At 43.9% G+C, this 21,700-nt stretch overlaps 1 protein-coding gene across 1 annotated transcript in view; it reads right to left on the reverse strand.

Moving 5' to 3' along the window:
• Positions 1 to 19,368, reverse strand: part of LOC128503287 (semaphorin-3F-like) — a 21,110-nt gene extending 1,742 nt beyond the window's left edge. The window contains exons 1-13 of the mRNA XM_053473333.1: positions 19,017 to 19,368; positions 15,562 to 15,673; positions 6,659 to 6,819; positions 5,576 to 5,638; positions 5,144 to 5,263; positions 4,787 to 4,880; positions 4,491 to 4,610; positions 4,042 to 4,181; positions 3,133 to 3,247; positions 2,232 to 2,301; positions 1,809 to 1,953; positions 1,010 to 1,232; positions 765 to 853 (exon numbers count right to left, since the gene is read on the reverse strand). Of these exons, the coding sequence (XP_053329308.1) occupies positions 765 to 853; positions 1,010 to 1,232; positions 1,809 to 1,953; positions 2,232 to 2,301; positions 3,133 to 3,247; positions 4,042 to 4,181; positions 4,491 to 4,610; positions 4,787 to 4,880; positions 5,144 to 5,263; positions 5,576 to 5,638; positions 6,659 to 6,819; positions 15,562 to 15,661 (1,440 nt within the window). The 5' untranslated portion in view covers positions 15,662 to 15,673; positions 19,017 to 19,368. The remainder of the gene's footprint in view (positions 1 to 764; positions 854 to 1,009; positions 1,233 to 1,808; positions 1,954 to 2,231; positions 2,302 to 3,132; positions 3,248 to 4,041; positions 4,182 to 4,490; positions 4,611 to 4,786; positions 4,881 to 5,143; positions 5,264 to 5,575; positions 5,639 to 6,658; positions 6,820 to 15,561; positions 15,674 to 19,016) is intronic.
• Between the last annotated feature and the right edge of the window lie 2,332 nt (positions 19,369 to 21,700).

Raw genomic sequence — 21,700 nt, forward strand, 5'->3', positions numbered from 1 at the left:
TTACCAGAATTTTAGGCCAATGCAAACAAGCACAGCAGCTACATGTCGTTAAAACCGCTTTCTTTTTGTACTTATTTATTGAATTCCATCATATCCTGCACAGATGTACAACGGGGAACGTCATGCGTAGGAACCAATAATATCATTTATAGGTCACATGATCACCAATGTATCTACTTTACAATCGCAGGGAGAAGAGAAAACGAAGTATAATAAACCTAAAATCAGTAAGATGAAGGAACCGGCAGAAAGTCCACTAACAGAAGACTTTGTCAGACATGCTGCGGGGAACGTGGAAGCATCCCGGCGCACTATGCTGTATTTATGCCAATTATAGGGAATTACTTAAGCATAGAAAAACAGAACATCCCAGCGTACTGTAAACTTCATAAATTACCCCGTTCCAAATAAATAATGTGTCTGTCGTGTCCAACGGGCTGCTCTGATTTGAAGATTTGGGGCCAGGGCTAGAAGCTATTTCTGTGTCTTAATCGCAGATCCACATATAACCATCCGAATGCAGTAATGCAGCACTTACACCGGGGCTGTATTCTTTCTCTGCTCTGTTTCACCAGACTTTGTTGGCAAATATGTCTTAAACAGGGCTGGATTATGAACAGCGCTGCCCAAGCCACTGTCAGCGAAATGTTTTGGGATTATTATCATTATTATACGAGTTTGGGCTGAATAGTGCCTGCATTCCCTTGTCTATTATATATCTGTAAACACTGAGATGTCCCTAGTAAGCCGTAGACCCCTCTTACCCTGAAGACCTCCACTTCCTCCAGAACGAGTCCCTCCGTCTCATTGTCTCCCTTGGGCAGAATCATCACCTTTTGTACAGTACCGCGATCTAACGAATTGAAGAGGAATTATTATTATCTGCACATCTTGCAGCCCCCTCTTATATGGCAAGATGCAGGATGTGTGATATAAGTTTTATATTAATATAATTATGAATTACGAGAAAATAACTGGGTGGCAATACAATTGGCATAGCTTGTCTCACCTGTGCCCAGGAACAGAACGGTATATTCGCCATCGGCAGCGGGCACCCTGTCCACAGCAATGCTGGTGTAGGTGTATGAGGCGTCTGAGAGAACGAGCAGGGGTCTGCGGTTGACGGGGTACACGGAGCTGTACATCAGAGGGTGCGTGCGCACAAACCTCAGCACATCTTCCCCAAAGTGCTTACTGGAGCGAATCCCAGGCACGGAGAATCCGCCTGCACACTGCAACACCAAGGGCAAAATGAGACACTAAAGAGTGGAACGGAGAAGCGGGAATGTTTCCGCGGACGGGTCATTTCTTCCTTTATCTAAAGCAGGTGGGGTCTGATCAATAAATAGTGGATTGCTACACAAGTCAGGGGTTTAAAATAAGGAATCCTACATTTTCTAGCAGAACATGCTCAAATTTTCTTTTTTATCGTGTTGGTAGAAACACAGCTGAGTTCTATAAGACGTCAGCGTAGCTATGAGCTGAATTTAAGTTTGACGGTAGATCTGGTATGAAACGTATATCTTCAAGACAAAAGCACGGTACAAGATGGACAGCTCCCTATGAGCTCAAACCCATCCATTTTATTAACACCGCACCCCCCGATAACACTGAACTGGGAGGATCAATGTTACACCAGTTAAGTAGATGTCTTTAGTGAATATGGAAGGTGATAAATGTTTTTGCTATAGGTTCCACGTTGGGGAGAACTCTATTGCTTAATATATATCCAGCACGCCCTTTGTCTTTGGAACCTTTGATCCGTCTTCCCCTTTATATCATTCAGGGAGGTTTATTGCATGGCTCACCGCTCCGGGTCGGGGATAAGGTGTTTTCCCTGTATACGCAGTCATCTGGTACCCATGTCCCTCCTTGTGAGCGAACGGCCCATTAAACACAGCACGGACGTCAGCAAGAGAGTAAACACAGACGGCAGAGCCCCGGAACACTGAACTAAGAGACAGACACAGAGACAGATACATTAGGGACAGCGAGCGGACACACAGCAGGGCCACAGAGAAGAAACAGACAACGGGGGACAGAGAAAGAGCAACATCAAGGATACAAACTACCAAAACCACACAAACTCGTACACAAGGTGAGGGCAAATTACAGACAGCAGTTAGAAAGAAGGCCATTCATACGACCACCACTTGCACACGGGAAGACAGACGTGTTTACAGAGAACACACAGAGGGTACACACAGGTGGCTTATGGATTCCGCTCTCACCCCAACGTAGTGAAGACTCCGTATATCAACGGGTTGTGTTTATCTTGAGTCGGCCGGATGAAAATATCACCTACACAAAAGACACAGTATAAGAAAGGTTAAATCTACCACATTCTTTTAGATCGTAAGCTCCTAAGAACAGGGCCCTCGTCTCCATCTGCACCAGTATGTGTTGACACGTTATTGTCATATCTTATTGTTACATGTTATCCCTTCCCCTATTTTATTAGAGCCAAGAAATAACTTCCTTAAGGAAAACGCTATTTACATCTTTTACTAATCTGAGGGATACATCTTTTTCCACGCTGGCTTCTTTTATGAATTGTATTTTGAAGGGTTTTTTAATTTACAGGCCGACACAGGAGACGTTTTCCTATCTGAAGCGACAAATAGGCTTCTTATCACAATCGCCCCATATTTACAGGATACCCAATCTCCCACCAACATAAGATTTTATCACGCCGTGGGGTCACTAAATAGGTAGAGCTGTGAGAGAAACGGAGATATGATGAAAAGGAACAGCCTGGAGACATATCAGTTAATGCCAGACACTTTCCCGCAAATCTAACATTATTCAAGTACAATAGGATACGCACCATGCGGTCAACTCATCAGGAGATGGAAAGATACAGATCGAAGTCTGTTCATTTAAAGCAGCGACTCTCAACCCAATCTTTAAGGCACACCAACAGCGCAAGATTTAGTAATTACCCCGTAATATTCCAATAAGGAGATTCATAAAACCTGGACCGTTCGTGTTCCTTGAGGACTGGGTTGGGAACCACTGTTCTATGAAGCAAATCATCCTTAAACTTAGTAAATTGACCTTGTAGCATTTCGTTGCCCAGACCGTACCAACGAGAAAGGCAGGTACCGCTGGGGTGTGATTGGACATACTCACGCAACTGGTCAAACGACGTCTCAACCCCGTCTTGGCCGATGACGGAACAGACAAGACGAGCCTTCAGAAAAGAGGTCCACTTCCCCACCAGGGATCGTAGACCGCCCTCATCATTCTGCAAGAGAATAAAGAACCAAAGTATTGCTCTGTTCAGGAGGAGTGGGGACGGAGCGAGCAACACATTAGCGATAGTACATGGAGAGCTTCAGCAGACTTAAGGCGTGTGTCTAAATGACAATCATGATCATGTAATATAGAAATATTCCTATTTATCAAGAGAGTCTTTCCAAAGCCCCTGGAGGTGGTAAATCTCCTCTTAAATCTGCCCCATTAGATCATCTCCACCCAGTGCTTTTTAATGTTCTACCAACAAAGCATTTTAGGATTGTTGAAATCATTTTTTCCAGGGGGCTCCTTTAAGTGGCTGGAACGTAAATTTCACATTAGGGAAGCATTAATGTTTAATATAACCACGCTTTGCCAATGTACAGAGTTACAGAACATAGTGTAAGCAAAATGCAGATGCCATGATGAGTTTGATTATTGCCTTTTAGTGACCTTCTACCCCTATGTTGGGCCAAATCACAATGAAGAAGTCTGAGTCAACAACACTCACTGGATGAGAATACATTTATATTAAAGAGGTTCTTCTTAAAGCCTGTAAAGGTTCTGGAAAAAAAGGTTACAACCATTTAAATGTCACTCCTGTTCAGAATAGAAGCAAAGTGTACTTTATTTGGGTATTAGAGATTCAGCTTCATCCTCCACACTCCAGCATTGAGAAGTAGAGTCGAACAATGAAGCCTCAGATGCGTTCCCTGTCCACACAGCCCCCGTCCCACCCGACACGCGGTTAATCTCTCTGTAAATCGCATCGCGTATCCCATTACAAACCGCATCGGTTCTCACCAAGCAGACCCGGGCGATACGAGACAACATGGCCGGACCGTTCTCGCCCTCGAGGCTCCTCTCCCGGAATAAGACGTACAGCTTGTCATCCTCTTTGAAGCTGCTCTCTGACACCACCAGCGACCCCACAAACAATGGTTCTGAGGAAAATAAAAAGTGCCATTGACTGAAATTGTGATGGATGTGAATGTACCCTGCCCATGAGAAAATAGATTCCGAGGCACAAATGTGCTTTCTTTAAAGCCTGGATTATTTATATAGATTTATGATCCTGGACTTAAAGCTAGCGGCGACCAGAGAGTTTCCTCCGGGCCAACCCGGGACGGACAGAGGAATATTACTCGCAATTACTAAGAAACATTATTAATGGGAACTTTAAGAGCCAGTAAAAGAACTGGACAGAATAAGACAGTTTGATAAATAGGGGTTCCTTTGAAGTTAGACCTTACCATTCAGCCAGCGAGAGTCGTACTGCTCGCTGCGGATCGGAAGTTTGTGTCCCATCGTGCGGAAAAGAGCGGCGTCGGTCCCCATGTAATCTACTTGCACTCCGGCATACAATACCCCATCTGTGGGACACAAAAAGAAACTTTTATCCGTGAAGCACAGATAATCATCAGTGAAACAAATAAGAAAACATACAAAATACAAAAAGTATGTTGCATAGAATATAGTGTTCAACGCAGATGCGCCAAACGCCCGTTCGTAATCCGTCATCTCAGTGCAGAGATTATCGAGGGCTCACCTATCATTACTGCCATGTTTTCTTGTTTGGGATCATATGGACTTCTCCCTTTCCCCGACTCCAGGGATCCTGAGACTATTCGGAAAACGTAATCCTAAAAAAAATATAAATAAAAAAAATCATGCGATACCAAGATTTATGAAGGTCAAGAAACAACTAGAACTTGAAAATCAGATCTTCTCTGTAAAACCTTGCTTAAAAATGACAATAATAAAAGTACTGATACTGGGAGGTAAATGATCTTTAATTTTAAATATATTTAAACCCGAGACGGGGCTAGCGAATGACTATGAGCAACGTGGCCATATAGAGAGCCTTTTCTCTAATATATGGAAGCAGCCCCCCCACCAGCCTTACCTCGGACCTCCAACCCCTGTAGACCAGGGCACACTGCGGCTGGTAAGCTCCTGTTCCACAGGCATACAGGTGGGTCCGGTTCAACGGCTGAATGACGCGCATGTAATTATAGCATTCATCCTGTGGTCAAAGAGATGCACATTAAGAGAGAGACAACATTAAGAGAGCGACAACAGGCCGAGTGACACAGAAATGTATATTTGGGGGTACTAGAGATGTGTGGAAGTAGTGTTTATTTCTCCTAGCTTTTTTTATACAGGTAGCTAGCGAAAGAAACCAGGTATGAGGTGAGCATATTCAAGAAAAAGGTCACACTATAGTGGAGACTCGTAACAATTCTAATAAGCTGCCGGGCAGCAGTTATTTGAAATCCGTCTGTATGTCCCAGTTAAAGGGAAATTCTTTGAAAGACAGACAGACCGGTATACTCACAGCGCGACCCCTTCCAGCCATGAGACATTCTTTGTGACGATTCAGGGGAGCCGGCCAATGGATCTGACAGAAATAAAACACGAGAACATTGATCAGAGATTGTTAAAGCTACAAGTTATGCCTGCAGGTTTTTAATATTTAACAAAGGCCCTACAGTAGCCGTGAAATATGTGTTACACGTTCATGTTATTAGCTGCTCTGTGCGTTACATGTTCATGTTATTAGCTGCTCTGTGCGTTACATGTTCATGTTATTAGCTGCTCTGTGCGTAACATGTTCATGTTATTAGCGGCTCTGTGCGTTACACGTTCACGTTATTAGCTGCTCTGTGTGTTACATGTTCATGTTATTAGCTGCTCTGTGCGTTACATGTTCATGTTATTAGCTGCTCTGTGCGTTACATGTTCATGTTATTAGCTGCTCTGTGCGTTACACGTTCACGTTATTAGCTGCTCTGTGCGTTACATGTTCACGTTATTGGCTGCCCTGTGCGTTACATGTTCACGTTATTAGCTGCTCTGTGCGTTACATGTTCATGTTATTAGCTGCTCTGTGCGTTACATGTTCATGTTATTAGCGGCTCTGTGCGTTACATGTTCACGTTATTGGCTGCCCTGTGCGTTACATGTTCATGTTATTAGCGGCTCTGTGCGTTACATGTTCACGTTATTAGCTGCTCTGTGCGTTACATGTTCACGTTATTGGCTGCCCTGTGCGTTACATGTTCATGTTATTAGCGGCTCTGTGCGTTACATGTTCACGTTATTAGCTGCTCTGTGCGTTACATGTTCATGTTATTAGCTGCTCTGTGCGTTACACGTTCACGTTATTAGCTGCTCTGTGCGTTACATGTTCACGTTATTGGCTGCCCTGTGCGTTACATGTTCACGTTATTAGCTGCTCTGTGCGTTACATGTTCATGTTATTAGCTGCTCTGTGCGTTACATGTTCATGTTATTAGCGGCTCTGTGCGTTACACGTTCACGTTATTGGCTGCCCTGTGCGTTACATGTTCACGGTATTCCCCACGAATGCGCCTTCTCTCATAGATCTTTGTGTTCCCGTGGGGTCACCTGGGCTTACAATCAAAGGCTCACGGTTGATGTTTCCCAGGTCTAGCGACAGCAGGTAGTCTCGGCTTCCAACATACATCCGGTCCTGATCCTGATCTAGGAGGAGAATCCGATAATCGCTGGTGTTGAAGCCGAAGCTAAAAGATCGAGCGGAGCGCGACTCCATGAGGTCTGAAGAAGGACGAGAGAGAAGCAGAACGTGAGCCAACCAGGGAGGTAAAAGGACGGTACAGGTTATAGCTACACGACATGGTTTCCACTCACATATAATGACTTAGGACATTATGGCAGAGAATAGAAATGGCTACGAAAGAACCTAAAGCCTTTTCACCGGCTTTAAACGAGCCTCCAAAAAATAAAGAAAATCTAATTTTTTTTTCTTGATGTTTTGCCTTAAATCTGTTCCAACGGGAAGTTCAGAAAGCCCCGATGAGACATATTATTAGCTTTAGTTACCATGAATATTTATATTTTAGGCAGTACAGACAGACCGTGCCCTTGAACGGGCAGCACAGGAAGGATCCGAATATCCTCCGGTACAAACGGAATAAACTTAGGACGCGTCCGATGTACGTCGTACACAGCAGTCCAAGTGTAATTCCCATTATAATAAAATATTCATATTATATGACTTCCTCACTAGCAACAGAATTACAGTACAAGACAATAAAAAATATAGCTTTAGTTTGGCCCCAGAAAATATAGAATCCCAATTTGTTTTTATAGAACACAAAATTAAATCATACTAAATGTTTCTAGTTTATCCCCCACATGGCCAACACGTATGTACAGGATCACATAGAAGCCACATTAATCCCATAAACCGTAATAAATGCGTTAGTTTATTGACAAAGCACCCATGCCAACATTCTGCGGTGCAGAAACATATGTCTAAACCCGTAACGTTAATTAGTTATATTATACAGCTTAAGAAGGGAGCTGCTGAAACAAGCTTATTGTATATATTATTATTATATATGTAGATATAAGCATATGTGTAGTATGTGTATCTATCTTGGTAAGAAGAAGGTCTGTAGTTATGATCTATAACGTCTCATTCCACACTAATGCCAACACAGAAGTGTATTTAATAGCGATAAATATTTTTCAGGAAAGAATGGACCCAAATAAAAGAAATTAACAGACACCACGACTCCCACACATGGGACATGGGAAGAAAATCTGAGCTAGGTGGACGGTTATAACCCAAAGAGGTGAAACACGCGCTCGCTAGATGAACGGCGATAACTCATTGAAGCAGCGACTGGAAGCCAAGAGGGATCGGGGCGTGATTTGGCACTTGGCTCGGAAAAGCTCTTTCATATTCGGCAGTAAGGACATATACAGATTCTTTTAGCTGTATTCTATAACGAATCTTTCACGTCTCGATGGGAACTAATCTCCAACGCAAACAACCCAGAGGACGGCTATTTATCCGCCAGCAGTGTATCGAGAGTACAGATGGAGAGGGTGGGTGACTCCGGCTCCGCTCACGTGTAGCCCGACTGGTTAAAGTTTGGGAAATAATTAGAAGATATGTATGGTGAGGAAGGAGAGGTTATTCCAGATGTAACTATTCACATCACAGAAGAACATCTGGAAAGAACTCATCCTTTACTCACCATGTTTAGTAGGTAACACATTAGGGGTCCCCACCGCGCCAACATCGCTCTAGGAGCGCGCCATCACCAGCTTTCCCCTTCAACCCATCACAGGCCAACCATACCAAGACCACATACAGACTTAATCACAGATCACGGAAAACAATATATTGGTTTAAAACGCGGATATATTTAGCAAAATGGGATGAAACATTTTATCTTGGAAATTACTCTTTACATAAATGTATCGGCTTGTCGTAGTCTGTCAATTCTAGTTCCGTCAGACCCGGAATAATAAATAATAATAATAATAAATAATAATAATAATTTCCCTTGTGAAAATCAAAACAATGCCAGGTTGATCCAAGCAAATGAAGATACTACATAACATATATAACGTGTAAATTGCACGCATTTATTCCACTTGATTTTCTGTACTTATGAGGTCAGGACGCAAAGTGTGAAGTTGCTATGGTAACAACCTTGGAATGCTGCCATATTGGCAAATGTTACAACAGAAGGTTTTAACATTATTTGAGGCCAAGTGTGATCGCTGAGTCTGAGTGTGAGTGCAAAGCCGACACATTTTGTGAGGCATCCGTACCCTAAGGCGACACGCGACTCGTAATTACAATACACGACAGGAACGACGCTGCTTTCCGCGGCTACCTGGGGGGGGGAACGTACACGGGAAATTTAACAACAACTCCTGCCATGCAGACACCAAAATGAAAGGCTTCTGCTATAAAGCTAACAAAAAGAATCATCTTATACCCAGAGCCTCGTTTAGTCACAGAGGCCCATTCAACAAAGAAAGTATCGGAGATTCTGGATCCGCTAAATCTATCGTGTAGCAAATGGTGCAGCGAAGGTGCTTTCAGAGGTCAGTAATAAATAACTATATATATTTTTATTTAAAAATAAAACAGTAATGGTTGTGGGATTTGTACAACAGGAGGGATTCTCTTTGCTCTTCTGTGGTTGACAGACATCCAGAAAGCAGTATCTGCGAAGTATTAGTCACAAAGGACACGCGGCTAAAAGAAAAAAATATAACCTATAGAAAAAAAACAAGGTTTTATTTTTCAGCAGTATGCAGTTTCTTGTACTGGTGGCAGAAGCGGTATCCGGATACTTTAAGAAGAAATCGATTGGTTGGGATTTAGGACCGGTTGTCGTATTATTATTATTATTGATTTATATAGCGCCATCGTATTCCGCAGCTCTGTACAACAACGAGTAGCTCCTCACATAATTTTAAACGTACGGAAACAAAAAGGTGAGGAAGACGACGTTCCAACAAGCATACGATCCAGGACAAGGTCGGGAGATTAAAACTATCTCCATGCATGCAAGCAGGTGAAGACAACCTTGCATCAGCACGGGTCAAAGAGCACCGACCACCCTTTCTGAAAAGGCAGGACAGATCCGAGGCGAGTGGAACGCGATAATAGAGACCGTCGTACAGCAGCGCTAGTGTTACGACGTCCCCACTAGAGGTCTCCAGGCTCCAGAACATGTCGTAGGGAGGGAAAGCACACGTTTCCTGCGGTCACGCATCTCGCAGCCGCCGACGTGCGGTTAATCAGCTTTTAACGAAGTTTGACATTACTTTGGATCGTAAACCCGGGTTACGTGGCCAAGTGATCCACCGTGATGATGTCATTGTTTTCTTTTTTTCCTCCTTTTTTTTCCCCTCCTTTTCTTGCAATCGTCTTGTGGCTTTGGAGGATACGGGCCTTCTTCCAAAGTCCCAGCTTGGAAGTTTCCGTTTCTAGCTTAACAACCTTCCGTTGACTCGTGTTTGCTGCGGTGGGAAAGTCCGTCTGAGCCATTGTACCGTAACGCGAACATGAAAGCGGAACAGCGAGAAAAGCCCTTTGTACAGAGCAGTTCTCGCTACGCACTTCGCTAGCTGGCGTTCCACGAGCAAAAGATCCCGAAAGATCCCGGTTGGGGTTTAACAGACATTTTAATGGGTAATCGAGACAGCCCTGTTGGGTTAAATATTACGGTTAAATAGTTAAAAGGTATTCAGAGAGGCAGGCTGTGAATGGACTATTTCAGCTTCGCCGGTCACTTCCTAACCAAGATGTGACAAAAAAAGGACAATGGAAACCCATTTGGTGCCACATTTCAAGTCGACAAATTGTCAGCAGCTTTTAATCTATTCTTCCGGCTCTTCGAGAGGCCAGCGTAAGACATATGGGACCCCGACAATAGACCAGGCAGGGGACAAAACCCGCATTTACATTTAATTACATATAATCTATTAAATGTCAATATCACCACCGGGGCAGATGGGGCATTAGAAGCGATAAAAGGGGGTGTGTAGCCGATATCCCATGTCAATTGTTGCTGTCCGATCACAGATTGCACCCCCCAATCTATTTAAGTAGGGGGGCTTGTGAGGACCAATATTCAAGAATGGATTCTAATGAGCAATTAACCGACTGTGAAGTTTCCCTGTTAATCTCGTATCTTTATGTTGATTAAAACACATTCCCTTGGCCAGTCGGAGTCTCTTATTGTGTCGGGAAGCTATTCCATGACTGCCTCGCTGACTCTAAAGGTTTTATACCCTTGTATTATCTCTAATCCTTCTACTCTAATTTGAGAGCATGACCTCTCGTTGGGTTATATCTGTTCGGAATGCGCTTCCCCTCTTGTGTCAAAGAGATATCCTTAATGTATTTGAAAAATATGATACGCCGTCTCCTCTTTCACTTCTTTTGCTCTTAGCCAGAGACGGGAAACCCCGGCGCAACAATGCACAATAACGTCCCGAAGTCCTTTCTTTCAGCCTTTATTAAGTACTATTGTAGCAAGCCCTCTCTGAAAAGACTAATTTACTTAAGTGGTCTCCGGAAGAGAAAACGGCACTCTAGAGGGGGTCTTCCACTGATCTGTAAAGCGGCACCGTACGCTCTCGCTGCCTACACTTCTAACGCTCCCCGTAAAACTATAAATACATTAATCACTGCCGCCGCACGGGAAAGGTTAACGTTTATGTAACGGTCTCGCAGGAACAGAAGCAATCACAAAGACCCCATGTCGAGGAGGCTGGCCTTCCCGGGCGAGCGGAGCCCCAGGACTGCTGGTAAACTATAGGAAAGGCTCAATGAGCCCAAGTGCCTGCAGTTTAATAGAGCAGAATATAAAGCGGAGAGATAAAGGGGGGGGGGCGCTCAGAACCGGCAGACTGGAAATAGAGCTATCTGAATCCTTCAAACCATAGAGCTGTCGGTCTCCAAGGACGGGCAGCGGTGAGGCGCGTGGAGACAAGCTCACAAAAATCACTACTTTTCCATTTAAATGTCATTTTTCGCCTGGCCCAGAATCCACTGACGTCTACGAGACAGCTTCTGGTAAAAATAAAATCAATGGGCCGGTCTCCGAACGGATGACCGCGTGTGACTCCTGCGCGATCAGCCGTCAGGTTCAGACACAATATCATCTGAGCGGATAGCTGGTATGGATACGTTCCCTACGGACGGGTACGCTTCCCAGAACCGAGACGTATATTCGCTTAGCCGAACGCCGCAAAGCCCCAAGGAGTACTACGGTACAACCCTTGGAATACATGGCAGGAAGACCCCAATAGCACTATCAGGACCCTCGATTACCTTCAGCAAATGACCCAGTGGACGGTACTACAAATGGGCATGATGGACAAGCTTTTAGAGACATTATCCGGTGTGGGAACAAACTATGATATTACGCACAGTCAAGACAGCGGGCTGCTCAACTCTCTGGCACGCAAAAGTGGTTAAAAAAAAAAGCCAGATTAGACAACTTCATACACACATGGGGCGGTCTACCAAAATCGATTTCACTCGATCTATTCACAGGTCATCTCGAAGAGGCTTCTAGTGATAACAGCGGCATTTAGCCGACTATTGGATCACAGCACCGCTCTGAGACCTCATTCCGTCTCATCTGTAATCCCTTAAAGTGAACGACAGGTTTTAAGAAGTCTGTAAAAATAGGTTTCGTTGAGCATTAAACACAGTAACAAAGTTTAGCACTAAAGAAACTTTCTGTATCTGCAGACATGGAGGCGGCGGCCATTGCTATCAGTCATGTGACATTTTGGGTGACTTTTTCTGCTCTGAGCCGACTCTTTACTGCAATGCTAATGAAGTCCTGTTCATCCAACAAAGTCCCTTCCGCCACCGACCTTCATTAGTCAGAATCCTTATCATACTGCCCACGGCAAACAAGAACTCGGGGTATTTGCCAAGTAGATTAGGGTTAGATAGCTCAGCTAGAACACGTGCAACTATGCAGCAATCCCAAAGAATTATAACATGCAAAAACTACAACTGTTTTAAAACACAACACTTTAAAAAAAAACTTGGGAGAGTTGGAGGTTCCCTTTTAAGATAAAACATTTTTATACAGGATCACACACGTGTTCAGAGCTTTCTCTCGATGGGCGATATTCACTTTCCTTAATGCGACCAGGCCTGAGAGTCTAAATATCATTCGGTTTATTTATGGATTATGGATCCTCGTCTTGGTTTTACTCCAGACAGGATTCCCGGCCGCCGCAGTTTCTTGAACCGAGTGCTTTGCTTTGAAATACTGTAACTGGAATCACCCCCCCCCCCAGTCCTACCACAAATTCCTGATGCAGTGGAACGCTCCTCGATATCTGGCACGACGTGCGGCGCGATCCCACGGCCCTTATCTTTGCAGGCTATGGAATTTATCATCTATAAGAGCATTATGAGAGGTTTTTTGTGTTTTTTTTTCTCATTGAAGGACCCTTGCGGATGAGGTAAGCTAAAGATTTAAACAGAAAATACTCAGGAAATGGCTCATTCTGTAGCAAATTGCAGAACAGTACAAGTTGCATAAAGTGCATTTTTCCCCCCAAGAGAATTTACTGCTTTTAAAATAGAATATAAAATGGGCAGACAGGACCGGCTGGACGGTTCTTATCTGCTGTCATATTCTCTGTTTCTGTGGCCAGAACTATACATCATTCACAGAAAGAAAGTTATTTGTACACATAGAAAAAAGGAGATTTATGTATATGGTATTTAAATATTTAAAGGGACTGGACAGGTAACCATTGTGGATACAATTCTGTTCACGAGCCATACGGTCCAAGGGGATATAACTCTTTTAATAGTCTTCAGGATGCCTGTGAGGCACAACCTAGCTGTTTTTTGTTTGCAGTTTAAACACGAGCAGCCTCAGGGGTCACTTTAAGACAAATAGCAGGTAAGCCCTCCGTTATCCTGGGCAAGCTTTTATTATAATTATTTATTTTACTTTACCCCATTCTTACAAGTTATTTTCTTTCTGTATTTTAGTATCGGTACTATCTCTCAGGTTTAGTCCCCGTAGAGCGATATATTAGCACACATTATGTACGTTCTGCCCCCAAAAAAGTTATAAGCATATTGGGTTTAGAAGCAGCATATTACTTAATAACCTAGAATGTTCCGGGTAAGGAAGTAAAGTTCAATGGGACACTTAAATAACGATCTAAAAATCAGGTAGGACAGGGGTTGTACGTTGACGATGGCGGCACTGGTTGGTGACCACCGACGTACAAGTTCACAGGCTATGCCGCGTCTGATATATGCCCTGACACGCGAGATATGTTGGGAATTAGACGGACACTGAGGGTGTCCCCGGGCCTGCCCGCCGTGGAGACATGCACCGCACACGCAGTGACGCGAGGGATAAAGGCCCAGCTGTCACAGATAGAGGGGCTCAGGGCTCCCTATTAATAGGCTCCCACGTCTGTGGTGAGGTAACACGGTATTTTTGGGATGCGCTCGTCGGATACGGCGTACATCAATAACCCGACCCCTCCACCCAGCTTTGTTCTTCGCAGAATCCTTTTTTCGAATGCACAGGAGCAGCCGAGGCGGCTTAGTCCTCTATCACCCACCAGTCAACCTTTCAATGTGCCCCTGTGTTAAAGGATTAGAGCTCATCCGACCCTTGGCTTTATTTTACATTACCGATAGCCCTCGGCTGATGCCAAATAAGCTCCCCTGAGTCTTTAGCGACGGTACAGGGAGCGTAATGCATGAACCGACTGCTCCTCCAAAAAGCAGGCAGTTTCCTAGGATTTCTTCTTCATTCCAGCGTGTCGCCCCCCCCCCCCCGCCACATGTTCTTTATTTCTGACCTTTGCTGCCTATCGCGATTAAGCTGGTGGGGGTATATAAATAAACCGTGGTATGCAGCCAAAACCTGTACACAATTGTGACAATAAGGGTGTGTAGTTGTCTTGCATGCGCTTGTTTATGGAGGGATAGGTGTTAAACAACCTCCTTTGTTCACTGGCCGTTAATAATGTCAATAAATGGAAGGCTACCAAAAATTCCCCCTAAATTCCATTAGGAGGAAACTTAAGAAGACAATTGTCACCCTTGTGCGACCTTTCAGGGTTAGAGGTCAAATATACAGAAAACCACAAACTAATCTCTTCCCCTTGGCGACCCTTAAGCAGCGGAGGTCACAGACCCCCACAAGACCCTTTATGACATGTAATAAGAGGTATAGTAGAACGTAGAGCGTCCGTAGGGCTGATATCTTAGTGGTTGTCGGGTATCCATCCTAAACTTTGATTTTTGACACACATCAGAGAAATCCACGAAACTCAACAAAATTAAACCCCCCAAGCCAGAAGTTTTCTTCCCAATACGCCATAGTGTCCAGTTTCTATATACACGTTATTATGACGGTCGCTTTAGAAATTAAATACTTAATTCTCACAGCCGCAAAATTAATGGATCAACAACGCAGGACAATAATCCTATGGCTCATCGGGTTCATCATCCTCCCCGTGCCTCAAAAGTACGTATAATGTAAGCCAACCACACACACATAACACATAACCACAAACCTATAAGAAACAGAAACCAGGGGATTAGTCCTTAAACTTGCGAATAGTAATAAAAAGGGAAAATTGGACCAAACAGCGGGACCTACGGATTACTTTCGATAAATTGAAGGCTGCAAGTTCCGTTCGTAATTATTGTTAAATCAATATAAACATGAGTTTGTCACGTGCTTTGAATTGTAACAATTTAAATACAAATGCCAAAAACAAAACAATGTTCTTTGTCCAGCGACTACAACACATGACTGATACGCTTGAAATGAATGAAAGTGATGTTACAGTCCAGCGTATGTATCATTTCTGAACAAAATAAACAAAGTTGCGTTATTTCTGTTACAACGTTGCTCATTTCCAGAAACCTTTAGTGATAGTTAAAGATCGGCAATAATGGAAGGAATATTCCGCCGAAACGCTCTGCGATCGCAGGTATTCGGCACTTACCTCTGTAGGACAGGAAGACGCGCGGGGGTTTGGATGCCCATCCATTCAGGGGGGCTTTGAGCACAAGCAGGAGAAGCAGAGAGAACACCGACGGCAGCATGGCGAAGTCACCCTGCGGGGAGAGAGGGAGAGGGTATGAGAGACGATTCCCACGGTCACCGCACCACCGCTCACTCAGAACGCACACAATAAGGAGGAGAAGAGAGCTGCGAGCGACGCTGAAATCCAGCTTTCCAACGGTACTGCAACAGAAAATCTATTTGGAAACTTCATTACCGATTCTATCGTCCTCAGCAAAAAAAAAAATAATAAAAAAAAAACCTTTATCACGGGAATTCACTTATTTCGGGTGCTTGCTAAGCAAGTTCAGCGAGATTATGCACCGATCGTCCCTAAACTGTGGCGTCACTTACTGAACCGTACAGGAAATTTCTCTTTGTCTTACTTCTAAAAAGGAAGATGATGCAGATATTAGTCAGATCAAAAAAAATGACCAGTTAATCGTCCGTCATAAAGTAAAGGAAATCACGTGTTTCGTTAAAAGGACACAAGGGCATAAAACATTTATTTAGACACAAGGTCACAATGACTGTTACCATTTCACGCCATCCCGTAAGAATGACATCTACCTTTTATATTCAATTGTTAGCTCAGTGATCGCAATCTTAAAAACAAATTCTAAAAAAAAAAGGGGTAATCCGAGCGATATTTTGGCATAGAAAATGCAAGTGTGACATTATTTCGCCCCAATACAATGACCAGGAAGCGGCGCGGGCATTTAAGATCAGAGTGAAATTAGGATGCAAATGCACTTTGTCCAGAAACAATCGTACCTTCAGATTAGAGCTTTCAGGGGATTACCGAGCGAGGAAAGAGAGCGTGAGAGAATCCTGCGGTAAAAAGGAAGCTTTCTATAACCGGGAGTCCTCCAGAAGGAAGCGCGAGGGAGTCGCACTGTATTTATAGATTTTTAAAAGTAGTCATTTCTCGAGTAGGAAGTTACTTTTTTGTTTTTTGGGAAACCGAGATGGAAGAAGTTACTATTAAAAATCCCATCATAAAAAAAAGATTATTGTTTAGAGGTCGCTTGAATTTAAAGGCAGACCTTGAGTGATTATTTATGTCTCTATCCAGATTTAAAAGGAACTCATTTATTTAATTTATTTTAGGAACTAATGATGACCCCTATCCTCGTGGCTTATTTCGCCCCTGCATCTGTTTTTGTGCATATTCTGGTATCTTTATGTATTTAATATGTGGGAAAAAAAAAGCAAATAAAAAAATAAAAAATGGAACCCTGTCTATGGCTTTTTGTTGTCACATCTATGAATCTATACAGTATCAGAAATCATTTTAAACCTTTGACTCATTTATTTTATGAATCGGTAATAATTTTAAGCCTTTGTCTCAGGTGCTACACTTTTTTTTTTACCTAGAAAAAATGCATTTTGAACATTTTTGAAGAATAGAATTTGATGGAAGATCCATTTGGCCCGTCTAGTCTGCCAGATTCAAGAGCCATACGCCTATCCCATGCATGTTTAAATTCCCTTGTCGTACTATACCTCTACCACCTCTGCCGGGAGACCGTTCCATTTACCTACCACCCCCCAGTACAACAAAACCTCCTTGCATGACATCGAAATACGTTTACATACGTGCTATGGCAATAGAGAATACACGTATCCCACCGTCGGACGCAGATACAGGTTGTGTTTTTTGCTCCGGTTATTACAATGGAACTTGAGATTTATACAACATCTCGTTCAGACTGGAAACGAATCCGTGTACAATGAAAAGTGCAGTAGGAAATAGACATTGTTCTAGAACACGTATTAGGTTTGCATCATACCAATGAGTAAGATTATTTTGAATAACGTCCCTTTTTATAACGATACGCTGAAAGAAGTTGGCACGTTTTACTTTATGACGTGACGTTCTGCCAACTTATTTGCCGATGCGGGGGAAAAAGGTCGCTTTATAATAAGAGTTCCCCAAACTTTAAAAAAGAATATGCACGGAAGCATCCCTCGTTGTAAACGTATCTTGACATCTATGCTTATGTATAAAAAGAAAAACTTCGCTGAAGCAAAATGGAAACATCGATCTAAGATCACGCGTTGTGTGTACAGAAGAGCTGAAGCTGCAGCCCTACTTTCAGACCACTTGATTGCGTTTAAAGCCTCCACTGGTCCCTGGTGGGTTTATCTATAACCCATCATCCTACAGATAAAGTACAGAGATACACATCAAGGCGAAACTGAGACCTGAATGAGATTTTGATGACAGACTCCTTTAAAGCTGCCTCGTATTGTGACGCACTAAAGCCGTTTTGCCCGGCAGTGAAGTGGTTAAGGATCCCCTCCATCGGCATCTATATTGATGGAGGGTATCAATGAAGTATGAGAACGGAGCGGTCACATCTGTCTGTATGCGGAAGAGACGTTATTCAGACACTGAAACTCACACCTCTCAGACCCGGGACACCTTGTACCAGGCGCTAGATAGGAGAGCACTCAGTGCTTCTTCCCCACCTCATCCGAAACTTCAGAGACGAGCGACGCGGGGGGGGGGGGGGTACGTGCCGGACGGGAACTAAATCAGAACATATAAAAGTGGGAGAGACTGAAAGAAGTTAGAGAAATGCGTATAACCGTCCGGTGCCTTACGCTGCCCGCGATTCTGGAAATAAAGAGAAGCCAAGGAAGGACAGAGAGAAGAAGCGGCTGTAAGGAGACTCGCAGTCACGTACTAGACAATTATAAAAGGTGAAAGGAGGACACGGGAGGGAATGAGATACCGCGTAGGGTGTGTACGGCACCGAAAACTGCTAAACAAGGGAAATGCGAAAGGAAGGACCGAAATAAATCAAAAACAAGACAAAGGAGGCTTCCAAAATAGTCACTGGCCCACACCGAAACCTGCTAGAGAAAGCCAAGACGAACTTATATCATACGCGGCGTGTGACGTATGAACGAAGTTGGAGGCATAGCTAAAAGACAGGTGACATGTGAGACCGAAAAGGTAGTGGACATAAGGAACAGTCTTCCAGGAGACTGCGGACATTCACAGAATTCTACCTTGTGTATAAACGGCGAAGTATCAGATCAAAGTAAGGCTACAGAACGAGCAAGGTCAGAGAATATAAACGTAATCGACAATGACTGCGATGTTAATTTATTCTAGACGGTCCTTGAAAGCGAGAACATGCCGGCTGAAAGCTGCCGAGCGAAAGAGGCTATAAAGGGGCAAGCGGTGAGCTATAAAGTGAAAGAAACAGTAAGTATAAGTACAATAAGTACAAGATGGGGGTAAATAAGCTACGAGGGCAACGTCGTTCAATAAGCGAAAGGCGTTATATCGAGGCGGCGGTATACCTGGCTCACTGACAGGTGGCTGATACCTTAGGCGAGGATGTCACAGAATAGACAGGTAGGTGAAGGACGGGTAAGTACCTCCAGTCAGCGATGACAGCCTAAAGGTGGTCAGCGTCCCAGCTTTCCAGACATGCCTCTCGTCTTCCGTGTAGCTCTTGGAGTCAAATCCTAGCACCGGAACGGACATCAGAAGGGGAAAAAGTGAGACAAGCAACTCGGTACAAGTCACGGCCGCAGCGTGCCTGCTTGTGGAGCGGGGTTTGTGTGGCAAATATGCACTACTGAGACGGTCTGAGGAAGACTCCCGGAGTGACAGAAGCAGGCAGATATACTTTCCATTCTGTTTGGGTGAGAATTAAAGCGGAGAAAGAGAGAGAATGAGAGGGGAGGAGGGAAAAGGAGAGAGAGGGGGAGAGGAAAAAAGGGAACGAAAGGGGGGTGAAAAAGGAGAGCGAATAAAAATAAGGAGAGAGGGAGGGACTACCCAGCAAGAGGTATGAGGGAGGAGAGTAGGTTAAAAGAAGAAGAAAACAAAATACCTGATTGCAAGAGAAAATCGGGAATTAGGCGAGAGACGTCCAGGGAGGAGAGGAGGAGGAGAGGAGGGTGTAAAAACTAAGACAAAAATCCAAACACCTGAGGAAAAGAATCCAAAAAAAAAAAGAGGAGGGGTGGGAGAGAAGGGTAAGATACGAGGGATGGGGCTGAAGGAAAAAAGGGAGGAGAGAGTAGTACCTGGGAAGGAGAGAAGAGCGTGGAGCTGGGTAGAGAGCGAGAGAGAATCCCTCACTGCTTCTCCTCACAGCTGTGCCAAAACCTGACCTTTATGGTCACAGCAGGATTAACCTATAACATGCCAACTCCCACGCGGTAATAGCCGGCTACAAAGGGACTTCTCCTCTCCCCACTCCCATACAACAGCCGGACTCCCAGCCTTATTATTACAGAGTACCAGGCGGCGGGCGTTCAAACGGGACAGCAAAGTCCCGCTCAGGAGACATCCCTCGTGGAAAAACCCGGACAGGACGGTTACTCCATCCGCCACGCGATGAACCCGTCGGCACGTCAACGGCCGTTAAAAGGGGCTTCTCCGGTATTCCCAGTGTCAGCGATGACCCGATTGCCCCAAAAACACAACTCTAAACGATGTCCTTGGGCGTCCGTGAAAAAAAATACAGCTTATTACACATTCTTCACTTTACACGTTCTCATGACCTTGGTGTGCCCTCCTCTCTTTGTCTCACCGATCCATCCTCCGACGACGAGTACATTTACAAACAGAGCAGGTACATCGCCGGCAGCGCAAAACCTCCCCCCACGTTATCTCAACTCCCCACCGAGCGCGGCACATTTCCATACGATCGCTTCATCCATAACATCCATGTGCCAAGGGCGACGGCAGCGCACGCCTCCCCGCTCTGTGCCCCGTCTCGGCGGGATACCCGGGCATAGTAATAACCGGGCAGGGAATGTAGCAACTAGGGGAGATCGCTATAGACAAAGTGACACGGGAAGAAGGACAATTTATAAAAGGTGATTAATACAAACAAATTACAAAATGCTAACCCTTTCACTATCGGATTCCTGAGCGTAGGCTCAGCAAGTTAGTGCGTCGAGCACCAGGGCGGGGAGGAATAAGCTGCGTACGGATACAATAGGCAAGGGTAGGATCAGTGGTCCAAAGGGATTTTGGAGCGACAGCGTTCCGGTCACATAGATAGGCAAGAGGTCAGCGCGCAGCATTGCATAGAAACAACTCCAAACAGATTTGTTCCCCTCCCGGAGGAATTCTAAACACACGGCTTATCTAAAGTCTCTACGGGACGGAGACCAGAACACAGAAACGGAGAGATACCAAAACAAAGGGGGGGGGGCAAAAACCTGATGATTTAAATACAATGGGGAGGAAAAAAAAGGGAGCCCAGCAGGGAACTAATGTGGAATATGGAGACATCTATACACCTGGCTTACAGACGGGGCAGTAAAAAGACAGAGGAGGAGAAGCGGAGCTCGAGACGGATCGCAGGAGAAGGAGAGTCGGGCGTTAGTCTCCCTCCTGTGAGTGCTGGAGTCGAGCAGCTGCTCTGCGGGCGTTCAAAAGGTTTCAGGCATCCACAGCATATAAACAAATAAAATCATATACTATCAGCCTTGATTTCTTATCGGAAACTCCGGTGCAGCCGCAGTTACAGCGCGTTATAGCACCGGGAAAACATTTTTTTTTGTAAAAATTTTTATGCCACTTCCATAAATATGGTTTTTATAAAACTTACTGCTGACCGATTACCGACCACAACGCTCGACATTTAAAATACAAAAACAAAAGGGTAGAGAAAACCGAGAAGTACATCTGCAGAACAGGCAGCAGTAAGGTTAGCAACTAAAGTCAGTAAAAAAAAAAAATAATAATCTAAGAATTATTAATATGCGTTATTTATAGAGTGTGAATAAAGAGAGATTTATAACATTACAACAAAAAATGTCTTGTAGCAGTACTTTCTTGGGTACGATGGCTTTCAATGGAAAGGTAAATATTATATATATATATATATATATATATATATATATATATATATATATATATATATATATATATATATATATATATATATATATATATATATATATATACATATACATACACACACACACACATCTATAGACATGATCATATAATAATTTGGTTGATATAATCTTGCCTTTTAAACCAAAACATTACAAAACTGAAAAGGAATCACATGGGTGGGCAATAGCAGGTTCGT

The sequence above is a fragment of the Spea bombifrons genome, chromosome 8 (genome assembly GCF_027358695.1).
Source record: "Spea bombifrons isolate aSpeBom1 chromosome 8, aSpeBom1.2.pri, whole genome shotgun sequence".
Taxonomy (NCBI): domain Eukaryota; kingdom Metazoa; phylum Chordata; class Amphibia; order Anura; family Pelobatidae; genus Spea; species Spea bombifrons.